The 12,971-nt window shown below is 41.7% G+C and overlaps 1 protein-coding gene across 4 annotated transcripts in view; it reads left to right on the top strand.

The window, feature by feature from the left end:
- HYDIN (HYDIN axonemal central pair apparatus protein) overlaps window positions 1-12,971 on the top strand; it is a 415,044-nt gene that overhangs the window by 201,048 nt on the left and 201,025 nt on the right. For all 4 annotated transcript variants that reach the window (XR_004179730.1, XM_021932150.2, XM_021932149.2 and 1 more), the window contains exons 21-23: window positions 1,235-1,378; window positions 6,511-6,654; window positions 12,512-12,825. Coding sequence is in view for 3 of the 4 variants with exons in the window: in XM_021932150.2 (XP_021787842.2) it covers window positions 1,235-1,378; window positions 6,511-6,654; window positions 12,512-12,825 (602 nt within the window). In the remaining variant the exon portion in view is untranslated. The remainder of the gene's footprint in view (window positions 1-1,234; window positions 1,379-6,510; window positions 6,655-12,511; window positions 12,826-12,971) is intronic.

Below are 12,971 nucleotides of genomic sequence, written 5' to 3'. Positions count from 1 at the left end.
TCCAAAAAAAGGGGGTTATCTCTCATTGTGGAAAAGGTAATGTGTTCCTTCTCTCTGTTATTCAGGTGATCAGCCAACTTTTATTGTGTGTATACCATGTAACAAATACTGTGCTAAGCACTGAGGATGCAAAGATGAATAGAACACAGGCCATTATCTCAAGACACTGACAGCTGTTGGAAGAGCATATTTATAATGTGGTTATCAAGAGTTGTCCATATTTTTGAAGGCATTAATTCTGAGCTGCTGGGGGACTAAACTCAGCTTACGCTTTACTAAAAACTTCCCTGAGTGTTCTTCTAAATCATGCTACATAAATGAGAAGAGACTGGAATGCATTAACATCCCTAACCTGGGCACTCTTCAGTATAACCTATTCATGCTACAAATTCACTTTTGATCTTTCTGCTTTATAAAAATCTAGGCTTTTTGAGTCCAAAGAAATATTAATTCCTAATGCATGATTTTTAAATGTTTAAGTATAAAAGGCCAAAATTTGGCCAGGCGCGGTGGCTCACACCTGTAATCCCAGCACTTTGGGAGGCCAAGCTGGGTGGGTCACCTGAGGTCAGGAGTTCGAGACCAGCCTGACCAACATGGAGAAACCCTGTGTCTACTAAAAATACAAAACTAGCCAGGCATGGTGGCACATGCCTTTAATCCCAGCTACCTGGGAGGCTGAGGCAGTAGAATCACTTGAACCGGGGAGGCAGAGGTTGCAGTGAGCTGAGATTGCACCATTGCACTCCAGCCAGGGCAACAAGAGCAAAACTCCATCTAAAAACAAAAAATAAAAATAAAAAGGCAAAAATTTTCCAACTACAGTTTTCAATAGTTTAATAAGAAATCATATAACTACCATTGAACTATAAGCCCCATGAAAGATTTTATCTGTCTCGTTCATCAGTGTTTGGTACTCCCAGCACCCAACACAGCTCCTGATGCATAAAAGATCGTAATATAACTATACATATGTATATAGAACTGAATGTAAATCAACTGCCTCAGGGCAGTCAGAAATAAATACAGAATCCATCAAAACCATGTTTAACTAACAAAAACATAATCATGTGACAAACAGCAGCCCCTGAAGTGTGCTATTCAGAAAAGTGCTCTTCCTTGTGTCCCCAGGCAGGTAGTGGGAAATCCATTTTTTTCTCAGTGGGTAAATAAGTATTCTGAGTAAGTATTAAGTTATAGTTGTTCCCCAAATGCTGGCTTATCTCATTGGCAGATAGTTAAAGAGAAGATGGTGTGCCACGCCATCATCGGGGCACAGAAAGGGAAGAGCTTGTTGATGGCTGTGAACATCACCTGTGAGTTCGTTGCGCCTCTCATCCAGCTCTCCACCAAGCAGCTCGTCTACAGACTGGAGAAGGTCAGTGGCATGTGCTGGCAAGGGCTGGGTGCTCCAACTGGGGTCAGCATGTTTACATTTTCATTTCGAAAGCTAAATTAACGGGCGTCCTTTTCCACCCATTGCTCAGCCCGTGTTTTTTAAGCTTCAGAGGCCAGTACACATTCAACTAAAAATTTTGAATCTAAACCTACAATCCTTTGACATGTAAGTTGCTGTGGAAATTCTATTTCCATCATTCCTGATGTCTAAGACCTAAGGGAAGTGGTATTCCAGTGCACTGAATATGCAGTTCAGTCAATCATCTTACTTTAACCAGGTAAAATAAACTCGAGGCAGAGGAAGGATTGGAGTAGAATTATTGTAGAATTATCGATAATTATAATTATCAGTAAGAACATCTACCACTGATTGATTAGTATGTGCTAGACACGGAGCCATGTTCGTTACATACATTTACCCAGTAGTCCCTCACAGCAACCGTATGCAGCAGGTTCTGTTATCATTCCCGTGATGCACACGAGGAAACTGAGATACAGGTTAAGCTGGAGAATAATCAACTTAAAGTATTAGATTCACACTCTTTAACTTAAATGGCTCTACATAAGTGCAGACAGTAAATGTCAGAGTCAGGGGACAAGGGAGAGAAGGTAGTGGCTGCTGTTCAGGGCAGGGGGTCAGGATGGTGAAGCGGTGGGGTGGAGGAGATATCACAATAGGCTTGACCTGCCCCTAGACATGCTTCCATCCAGAATTAATTAGCATTCAAGACATGTAAGGAACGTCTGTTCTGAGTTGGGGATTGAGCTGGTACTGGAAATCTAGTGAACCAGACAGACATAACCAAAGCTAAGCTGGTTGACTTTAAACAAATTATTAAAATGTAATTGTTGAAGTCACCATTATAAACATTGCTATGAGGAAGAGGTGCAAGGTGCTGGGAGGGCGTGTACTGGGAGACGTGATCTTGTTCGTCCATGTGGTCATGGATGGATTTCTTGAGCAAGTGCCTCAAGTTGAGACTCAAAGTAAAAATAGAAGCTAGTCTGGTGACAAGGGATGGGGAGAGAATTGTAGGCAGAGGGAATAGCTCACGCAAAGGGCTCAAGTTAGGAAAGGCCACCTTGGACAGAGAATGTGCCAAGGATGGCAAAAGTCCATCTGGAGATGTGCAGCCTGCCTGGGAGGCATCATCTGAACTTTGGGTTTTGTTCCGGATGGCCATTGGAGGGCTTCCAGGAAGGGAGTGACATGGTCAAATTGATTCACTGAAACCATCATGCTGGCCACTGAGTGGAATGTTTATTAAGGCCTCTCATGTGCCAGGCAGTGTTGGGGGCTAGAGATACAACAGTGAGAATAGTCCTCCCTGATAAATGCCACAGCCTGCTGGGAAGACCAAGCATTAAGTAAGTCACGGCCCCACAGTGTGATCTTTGCTGTCACATAAAAGCAGTGGGTGTGGCAGTGCCTAACCAGTCATGAGGAATCAACTGGGCTTCCTTTCATTACCTGAAGGTTTGCAGAAGAATATTCAAGACCATTTATTTTGGTAGTGGATTCCATCACATTTTGTTCATTAAAACAAATTAGTATCTATTGATTATCACCATGGAAAAGATGTTCTGCTAGGAGATGAAAAAAGGAGCCTGTGATCCAGTAGGAGAGGTGTGAGGTACAAGTTCAATTGAAATCAACAAGTAACTTTTGAGCAGGTGCATCAGTCACCTACAATATATAAGGCAGAAAAGACACAGCAGAGACCATGGCTTATCATTCTCAGGAAACTTAGACTGGAACAGAAGACCAAACACTGCGTGTTCTCACTCATAAGTGAGAGTTGAACAGTGAGAATACGTGGACGCAGGGAGGGGAACATCACACACTGGGGCCTGTCGTGGGGTCGGGGGCAAGGGGAGGGAGAGCATTGGGACAAATACCTAATGTATGTGGGGCTTAAAACCTAGATGATGGGTTGATAGATGCAGCAAACCACCATGGCACATGTGTACCCATATAGTAAACCTGCACGTTCTGCACATATATCCCAGGACATAAAATAAAATAAAATAAAATAAAATAAAATAGTAAAGTAAAGTGAAATAAAATGGCTTAACAGATAAGTATGGAAGGTGGACGTTGTTAGTTTAGCTTCCTGTCACTGAAATCCAAGCTAAACACGAAGCCAGCAAGCTCCATGAGACATGTAAAAGGAAAATACAAGAATTCCTGCTACAGCTATTAAGCTTTATTGCTCCATTTTAAATTCTTCATTTTTAAGTAATCAGGAAAGATGTTTATTGACAACAGCTGCACTGAAGTTGGTGGCATTATATTTTCCCTAAATGCTGTTACTGGGAGAAAACTCAGTGAATATTTATTGAATTGCTATTCTGGGCAAGATGTTGTAATATATGTTAAATATGCAGCCTAGTTTCTTATTAGATTTCTCTAAGCCCATAAACACTCATAAAAATGTGTGGGGAGTGCTCTTTTTCTTCTCTTTATATACTTATGCCTTTTGCGGGGGCGGGGGTGGGCATGTTTTTATTTAAATGTCTATTGTTTGAATTTATTACTAGATTAAAATATGCACATATTTTGAATATGGCGGTAACTCCTTATTGAATTAAAAAGTGAATTGAGCTAAAGTTCCCTGCTTACTTTTTTCCACCCTTCTCTCTTTCCCCACAAAGATGAGAAGTTTGAAATCTGTCCTACTACTTACTGTATTTTTCATTTTCATTTCCTGCTTACATTTAATCCACATCAGGGACAATGAAGAAATGCAACTTCATTACCCAGCATATGCAAGAGACTTGTTAGGTCTCAGTATTCAGATTTAATTGTATAACATCCAATTATCTGTTCTGTCTCTCTGTTTTCAGCTCAAGGCAGTGCATCTGATTTGGTACATTAGAATATAATTATACCAACCCTGTCTATGGGAAGAATTTTTCTATAGCTGTTTCCTCAGATTTGGTCTACTTTATAACTATCGTACCATTCGTAAGCCACGGAGATGAAACCACATCTCTGTGAGATCGAAAAGGTCAATTGAAACTAGCAGCCACTTTTCTTCATGAAGTTCCAGCAGCACATTATGTCTGCTGATATCTGGGGAGACGAACAACTCAAAGAGAAGGGGTCATTTTAAAATAGAATGGCCTCTCTGTGCTTGACTCCTTCTCATCAGTAGCCTCTAAATGGCCTCTTGCCAAAACCAACCAAGTGTGGCGTCTGCACTTCAAAGCCATCTGCAGTGACACAGCAGCCTTCAGGGAAGGTCACTGGGTGGACAGTTCTCCATGCAGCCTTTGTAGGGCCCAGAGTACTGCTTCATCCCTCCCTAAACTGTAGTATACAACCCGCAGAGGCAAGGTGAGTCCAGTTCCGTGCTACCCCATATTACAGGGAGGGAAACAAAGGCTGTTATCTCATGGTAAATGCCAGACCTAACCCCTAAAGTCACCTGGGAGTGCACAGGGAGACTCATGGAGTACAACCAAGGCATGAGGCTCGAACCAAGGGACACTGGTCACCTGAGCTCACCCAGGAACCACAGTGGAAGGAAGAGACTGTACTAGGCATAGAACTGGAAGACAGAGTCATATCAAAGTAGGAAATTAGAAGGGGTTAACTGACATTGGCACAAAGAGAAAAGGCAAATGAAAATAAGAAGGCCTAGGAAAGACAGTCTAGAGTTGTCGGAAGACCCAGGGGATGATTGGAGGGAGGTTCTTTTTGCAGGCCAGAGATTGAGGCTCCTGGTCACCCCCTGATGATACTAAAGAACCCCTGGTCACCCCCTGATGATACTAAAGAACCCCCTTTCTAGGGAATACAAGAAATAATGTGGGCCCCAACATCAGAATGAGAAAAATCCAGTCTGGCCAGAAACTCTCAACTCGAGATGTATTTTCGATGCCTTCTTGAGTTGAAAAATTAAATCTGGGTTGAGTGTGGTGGCTCATACCTGTAATCCCAGCACTTTGGGAGGCTGAGGCAGGTGGATCATGAGGTCAAGAGATCGAGACCATCCTGGCCAACATAGTGAAACACCATCTCTACAAAAAATACAAAAATTAGCTGGGCGTAGTGGCACGTGCCTATAATCCCAGCTACTCGGGAGGCTGAGGCAGGAGAATCACTTGAACTTAGGAGGCAGAGGTTGCAGTGAGCCGAGATCACACCACTGCACTCCAGCCTGGGCGACAGAGCAAGACTCTTTGTCTCAAAAAAAAAAAAAAAAAAGAAAAATTTAATCTAACATATCTAACAGAGTAAAAAGATGCTTCTAAATCAACTATCCTGGTATTATCAGGAAAAGTTTACAGGAAATAGGTCTGAGCATTTGTCAATATAATAAGATATTTGCAAATCGGGTGTTTTAAGCCTGGAAAAATATTATACAAGGGAAACATGTTTTATTCATTGTAATGATAGCTATATTTATGCATAAGATATAACTAACGTTTTAGACTTTGTCTTATGACTCAGTGGAAGCCCCTATAATAATAGTTCTATCCAGAAGCCTGGCTTCTGTAGCTTTTCTCAATTAGGCACCAAGGGGGTAAAAAAATCTAATCTGTGTTGTCTGGGTTATGTAGGTCCACTTTTCAGTAGTTCACCGTACATCATTCCACATGATTTATCTTTTTTTTTTTCCTTGAGACTGAGTCCCACTGTATTACCCAGGCTGGAGTGTAGTGGTGTGATCTCTGCTCAGTGCAACCTCCACCTCCTGGGTTGAAGTGATCCTTGTGCCTCAGTCTCTGAGTAGCTGGGATTACAGATGCCCGTCACCATGACTGGCTCATTTTTGTATTTTTGGTAGAGACGGGGTTTCATCACGTTGGCCAGGCTGGTCTCGAACTCCTGACCTCAAGTAATCCATTGGCCTTGGCCTCCCAAAGTACTGGGATTACAGGCGTAAGCCACTGTGCCCGGCCTCCACATGATTAATCTAAAGTTCTACAAGGGAGAAAAATGTATGTATACATGTACATATATATGCATATATATATATACACACACACAGAGAAAAAGAAAGATCAATAAATTTGTTCTAAACAATGAACCTGAGACTTGTTGCTAAAAACTTACTGTATTTACCATAAGTTGATTTGTTTCATCTTTTTCTGTTTTTGCAGAAACCTAACAGTATCCTGAAACCTGATTACCAGCCCTTGGCCATAAAAAACATTTCCACCCTGCCCGTGAACTTGTTGCTGTCAACATCTGGACCGTTCTTTATATGTGAGACTGATAAATCCCTGCTGCCGGCAACTCCTGAGGTACGTTAATAGGGGGCTGTTCTGGCAAGCTGTGGGAGGTGGGGCGGGGTGTGATAAAGGAAGAGAAGAGTAACGATACGCCACCCAACTTCAGCTCAGAAAGATGTAAAGGATCCGGGAAGCAAACAGGGAAGACTACAGAAAATCTAAAATGAGTGGTAAATCCATTCCAGTATCAATCTGTAGAAACACTGCCATTCATGGTGAGAGCTTCAGCTCATTATAATCACCCTTCGCTCCTGCCCATTCCGATGAAGTGAATCCGCAGAAAGCAGGAACTTCCTACTGATGATAGTAAAGATCTTTTCATTCTCCTCCCTCAAGTCCAACCAAACCTCCATGCTGAAGGAAATGAGAAAATAGCCAAGTCCAGTCCCCAGACCAGTGAGCCCACCTCCGGATACTGAGAAGTCTGAGTAGGGCTGAGGGAGGAGGCTGAGGGCTCACCCCGGCCACCAGTCTGCAGTGGGATTCAGTGTTCTCTAAACAACCCTTCAAGATTGTCCCTGTGATCCTTTGCCAGGTGTGAGGACACCAATGGGAAAGGCAGGTCCATGGGCCAGTGACACTGTAGGAGAGGAGGATTGAAGGAGAAACCAGTCCCCACATGCCATTTTGCTCAGCCTCCCTCTCTAGGGAAACAGCTAATGAAGATGGGGTCTGAAGGGGCAGGGGCAGGCAGCAATCATGAGATCTCAGAAGAGGGAGCCTGAGACTTAAGGAGATTCACCATGAGCCACACTCAGGGAGATGGATCTTTGGGGAGAGCAGGGACAGCGTACTTGGTGACAGGGTGTCCCAACAGTACCCAACTGGAGGCTGTGGGCTGTGCCCCACCCCTCCACCACAGATGTTTTGAATGAATAGGTCTCATTCAAGCAGGAGCTGGGACAAAACCAGCTAAGATCTTTGAATGGAGAAAGAAAAAGAGGAAATGATTATAAGCAAGGGGCAGATGAAAACAAACTGCAAGGAGATGCACCCAAGGAAGAAGATCAGAAGCACAAATATGTGTTCTCTACAGTCTCACACAAATTACAGATAACATGGCCTGTCCTTAGAAAGAGCCCAAGGAGGAGATGCAGGTATTGAAAGAGGAGATGCAGAGTGAACTCACAGAGCACAGGAGAACAAATGGGTGGGAAAAGGAAGATTCAGACATGCGCACCTTTCTCAGTCTGGGTGGTGGACAAGACCCACTCGTATCCCTCCTGAGATCTTTTTTTTTTTTTTTTTTGAGGTGGGGTCTCACTCTGTTGCCTAGGCTGGAGTACAGTGGCACAATGTCAGCTTGCTGCAGCTTCAACTTCCTAGCTCAAGCGATCCTCCCACCTCAGCCTCCTGAGTAGCTGAGACCACAGGTGCCCACCACTGTGCCCAGCTACTTTTTTAATTTGTAGAGAGGAAGTCTTGTTATGTTGCCCAGGCTGGTCTTGTTGAACTCCTGGGCTCAAGTAATCCTCCCACCTCGGCCTCCCAAAGTGCAGGGATTACCGGCGTGAGCCACTGTGCCCAGCCCCTTCTGAGATCTTAATAGGATAAACGTAGAAATTTTCAAAAGAGAAGGAAGCCAGAGCAATAATATAAAGGGGGAGGAGGATGGGCATCACCAAATAATGAGAGATTGAAGCCAACTTCTGGAAGATAGAATGAGGTTGGGAGTGGGTTGAAAAGAAGACACAAAAAATCTGCGTCCCAGAAAATATTCAAATGAAGTCATGAATAATGAAGGAGTTGTTTTGCCCAGTGGTCTGGAGTAGCTCCGGGATCACAGGCAACAATTATGAGAAGAGGGCAACAATTATAGGGATTCTATGTGCACCAGGCCCCATTCAGGAAGCATGGACAGCTGGCTTTTATCTTAAGAAAAAAAAAAAAAAATAGTGCTCTTCTCCAAAGAAATTGGTTAAAATGTCTGGGGAAATCTAGCGCTTCTAATGTTGCCAGTATTGACACCCCAGAATAAGCCCTCCTCACTCCACATTCGGATATCTGGGTGTGTCCACAGCTTGATGGCCACCTCTCTGCCTAAGGAAATTATTTCCAAGACAAACCCTACTACGAGAATTGAGAAACGGTGGCCTCTGAGTTGGTGGAATGACACAGTGGGTCAGGAACTACTGTTTTTTATAATAACTCTTACAGTACAGTTTCACTTTATATCATTTGCACATATAATTTTAATAAAACCACACACATAATTTAAAAAATAAAGAGCTTCTTCAAACCAACAAGAAAAATACTAACAACCAAACAGAAAAACAGGCAAAAGGAAAGAGCAGGGGTTGACAAAAGGGAAAATAAAATAGCTTTTAAACGTGAAAATATGCGCAACTTTATTCATATGAATGAAAATACAAACTAAAATGACCATGAAATACGTTTTTTAACCTATCAGACTGGCAAAGAGCAAAAATTGGCTAGTCCTGTGTTTTGGAAGGACGTGTGGAAATAATCTCTTGCCATGCCGGACAGTGTATGTCATACATTGGAAGGCAATATGGTGGTAGCTATCAAGAATTTAAATGCTCATACCATTTGACCTGGAAATTCCATTCCTGGGAATTTATTCTGCGGACATAAACACAATACACAATATGACTTATATACAAGGATAAAACTGCAATGTTGATTATAACAGCAAAAGATTGGGAACTAATATCCATCAGTAGCACATTAGTTAAATAAATGGTGGCAGAATAATATGATGGAATGAAATGCTGCTATTAAAAAGAACGAAGCAGCTTCATATGCACTGATATTGAGTGATCTTCCAGTGAGAAAACTGAACTATAGAACAGTGTACATGATATGCTATCATGTGCAAAAAAATAAAAGAATATATAAATATGATATTATGTTCATAGAATATCTCTGCAAGGGTAAACAAGATACTTTTAACCTTGGTTTCCTCAGGGGAGGGAAACTATTGGCTTAGGTAAGAGATGGAGAGATGGGCACAAAATCAACTTGCTTTTCATTGTTCTGTCTATCCAAAATATCAATGAAATATTTTTTAAAGATTTTTAGAAATAAGGCTTCACCTTGTCCAGGGACAAAATGATATAAATATTTTTAGAAACAAGGCCTCACCTTGTCCCAGGACAAAATGATATGGAATATTCAAGAGTGAGACATATTTTAGTGAAGTTACAGGACTTATTGACAACCAAGGAATTCTATGGCATCTAAGCATAAGAGACCAATCAAGGGAAGATTTTGGACTAACCTCAGCCTTACACTTTAATGCCACATGGCAACAGAACAATGACTGCAGAGTTTTGAGGGAAGGAAAGTTGACTCAAGAAGTTTATAACTAGCTAAAGTATCCTTTGATACTATTTGATTGTAAAGGTAACAGACACTTTGAGTGTAAAGATAACAGACAGGGATGCTCGAGACGCAAGGAAATGTTTTCATTCCTGAGCATTTTATTTGATTCTTCTAGATGATCGCATGTCTTCGGCAAATTAGTTTTTCCAACAGGGGTGCATGAGTGCTGTATTCAGCATTCCCTTGCATCTTTGAATTCCACACTCATGCACCCCTGTTGGAAAACTAATTTGCCAATGACATGCGGTCATCTAAAAGAATCAAAATAAGGTACTCAGGAATGAAAAAACTGAGGAAAAGACAGATAGGAGGACTCAATCCAGTTAACTGTGGAACTGAGACTACACAACTTTGACAGAATTTCAGAGCAGAATGTTTTAAACCTCAGCTTTTAAAATTCACTATAGCCAATAAAAACTGGGAGGTGAGGGAAGCATGGGTGTACTGATTTCATTCTTTTTACTTTTTGAGACAGAGTCTCGCTCTCTCACCCAGGCTGGAGTGCAGTGGCGCAATCTCAGCTCACTGCAACCTCCACCTCCCGGGTTCGAGCAATTCTCTGCCTCAGCCTCCTGAGTAAGTAGGGTTACAGGTGCCTGCCACCACGTCCGGCTAATCTTTGTATTTTTAGTAGAGATGGGGTTTCACCATCTTGGCCAGGCTGATTTTGAACTCCTGACCTCATGATCCACCCACCTTGGCCTCCCAAAGTGCTGGGATTAGAGGTGTGAGCCACCATGCCCGGCCGATTTCATTCCCTTTTACAGCCAGGTGTCAATAAGAGGTTGTCTAAGGTTGAAACTGCTTAACATTTAGCCATCTCTTTCCGTTATTGTAAGGGGATAATAGTAATAGCTATCATTTAAATACCTTGCAGTATGTGCAGGCAGTGCCCTGAAACACCTCGCATATACATTAACTAATTATATCCTCCTAAGAAGAGGCAGGTACTATTGTTACCCTTGTTTTACAGATGGAGAAACTAGGCCTGGTATTTTGCCCAAGGTCTTACAGCTAGTAAGTGGCAGAACCAGGATTTGGACCTAACTACTCTGTCTCCAGAGCCTTTAATCTTAGGAATTAATATCCCTTGTATATGAAACCTTTCTTCAAGTTTTTTTTTTTGAGAAAAAATTCAAACATGATGTTTTTTAAAAAATAATGTAGTCTAATTCCATTTTTGTAAAATCCTATTATTCCTCTCTCACGTCCGGACTAACATCTACCAAATGATAACTCTGAGAAATAATGTATTGTGAAATTTGGGATTAATTTCTCATTTCTTCTTTGTGCTTTTATATATAATGTAAATTTTTGTATCATTTCTACAAAGAAATAATATCATTTCCCTGAAAAAAAAATTAAGTCAATCTTCAAAACATGTAAACATGAAGCGTGGCGATACCGAGTGCTGCAGATGCCATGATTACAAGGGTGGGTCCTAACTTATGCCCAGCCCCTTGTGCCAGTGGTAAGATCAAAGGCCAGGTGGCTGGCCAGGCTTTCAGCTGGGATTAGGCCAATGCTGAAGAGTCATTACTCTCTCTCTGATTGTTGAATGAGGTACCTGGCTTTATCATCCAAAACCATCTAATCATGTCATTAAATGTACAGTTAAATACCAGAATCCTTTAAGCCCAGCGGAAAGATGAGGCGCACGGAAAACAGATTCATTCCTGTGTTCATTCTTCCCGACTGCCTCAGGGCACTTGCTGCAAAACCACGAGGTGGCTTTCATGCCCATTAAATGTGGGACTTGAGCAATGCCTAAAAAAGCCAACTCATAGCCAGCCTTTCTATGGGAAGGTGTTACTGCAGACACTGGCATCAAGGAACACATAGGGATTGGAATCAAAGACAGAAAAGAACAAATAAAATGTACTGAACAAATGCTGTACAGCTCTGGACTGTCATTTTAAGTTGAATAGAAAACAGCAGAAAATGGATGACACTGTGCTTAAAAGTTAGGATTGCTGACATTGGAAAAGAAATTAAATTACCTAATCTGCCCCTTTCTGGGTCACTCTCTACAGAGCTCCCCACCCCCACCCCCCAGTGCTTTAGAAAACCCTTTTAAAAATTTCTTAAGCAAAGAATTTTTCCCACTTGCCTAAGGGCATTTCACAACAGATTTATTTTTAGTTAAGAATATGTTATAATAGTTATTCATTGTGGACTTTTCCTTTACAACTCCTCAATTCTTATAACCCCACATAACACTCATCAAAATCTCTTCCTTTAAATAATTCCAGATTTTCGTTGCTTTCATTTTCAACTAATAAAATGTATATCCATATACGTAAGTATCTATACTTAGATGCAGTAGCTGTTTACATATGAATGTGTATATGTATGGTTTTCATACTAATATGTGTGTATGTGTGTGCATAAATACATGTGTATCTGTGTGTGTGCATAAATACATGTAATGTGTATGTGTAAATACCTGGCTGTCCTGTTTCATGTACCAGGGTGGAAATGCATAGTACAAAAGTTAGTAATTTCCCCATTATCTTGTTTGTAGCCTATTAAACTGGAAATTGATGAAGAAAAAAACCTGCTGATCAAGTTTGACCCCTCCTACAGAAACGATCTGAACAACTGGGTGGCAGAAGAAATTCTAGCAATTAAGTATGTGGAACACCCTCAGATAGACAGCCTGGACCTGCGCGGAGAAGTGCTTTACCCCAACCTCAGCTTTGAGACGATGGAGCTGGATTTTGGCTGCATCCTGAACGATACTGAGCTCATTCGCTACGTTACCATCACCAACTGCAGCCCCTTGGTTGTGAAGTTTCGCTGGTTCTTCTTGGTGAATGATGAGGATAATCAGATAAGGTACCCCTAGCGCAGAACTCTCACAGAATTCTGCTTTTCATTTGTTTTCTCTTTCAGGCTTTTCACAGGGTTTTCTATTTTCCATGTACTGGCCACTCATGAATATTTTCCGTTTTGACCACTAATTACTGACAGAATTAACAAGG

Source organism: Papio anubis, chromosome 18 (genome assembly GCF_008728515.1).
Source record: "Papio anubis isolate 15944 chromosome 18, Panubis1.0, whole genome shotgun sequence".
Taxonomy (NCBI): Eukaryota; Metazoa; Chordata; class Mammalia; order Primates; family Cercopithecidae; genus Papio; species Papio anubis.
This window is presented reverse-complemented; position numbering and strand designations above follow the sequence as displayed.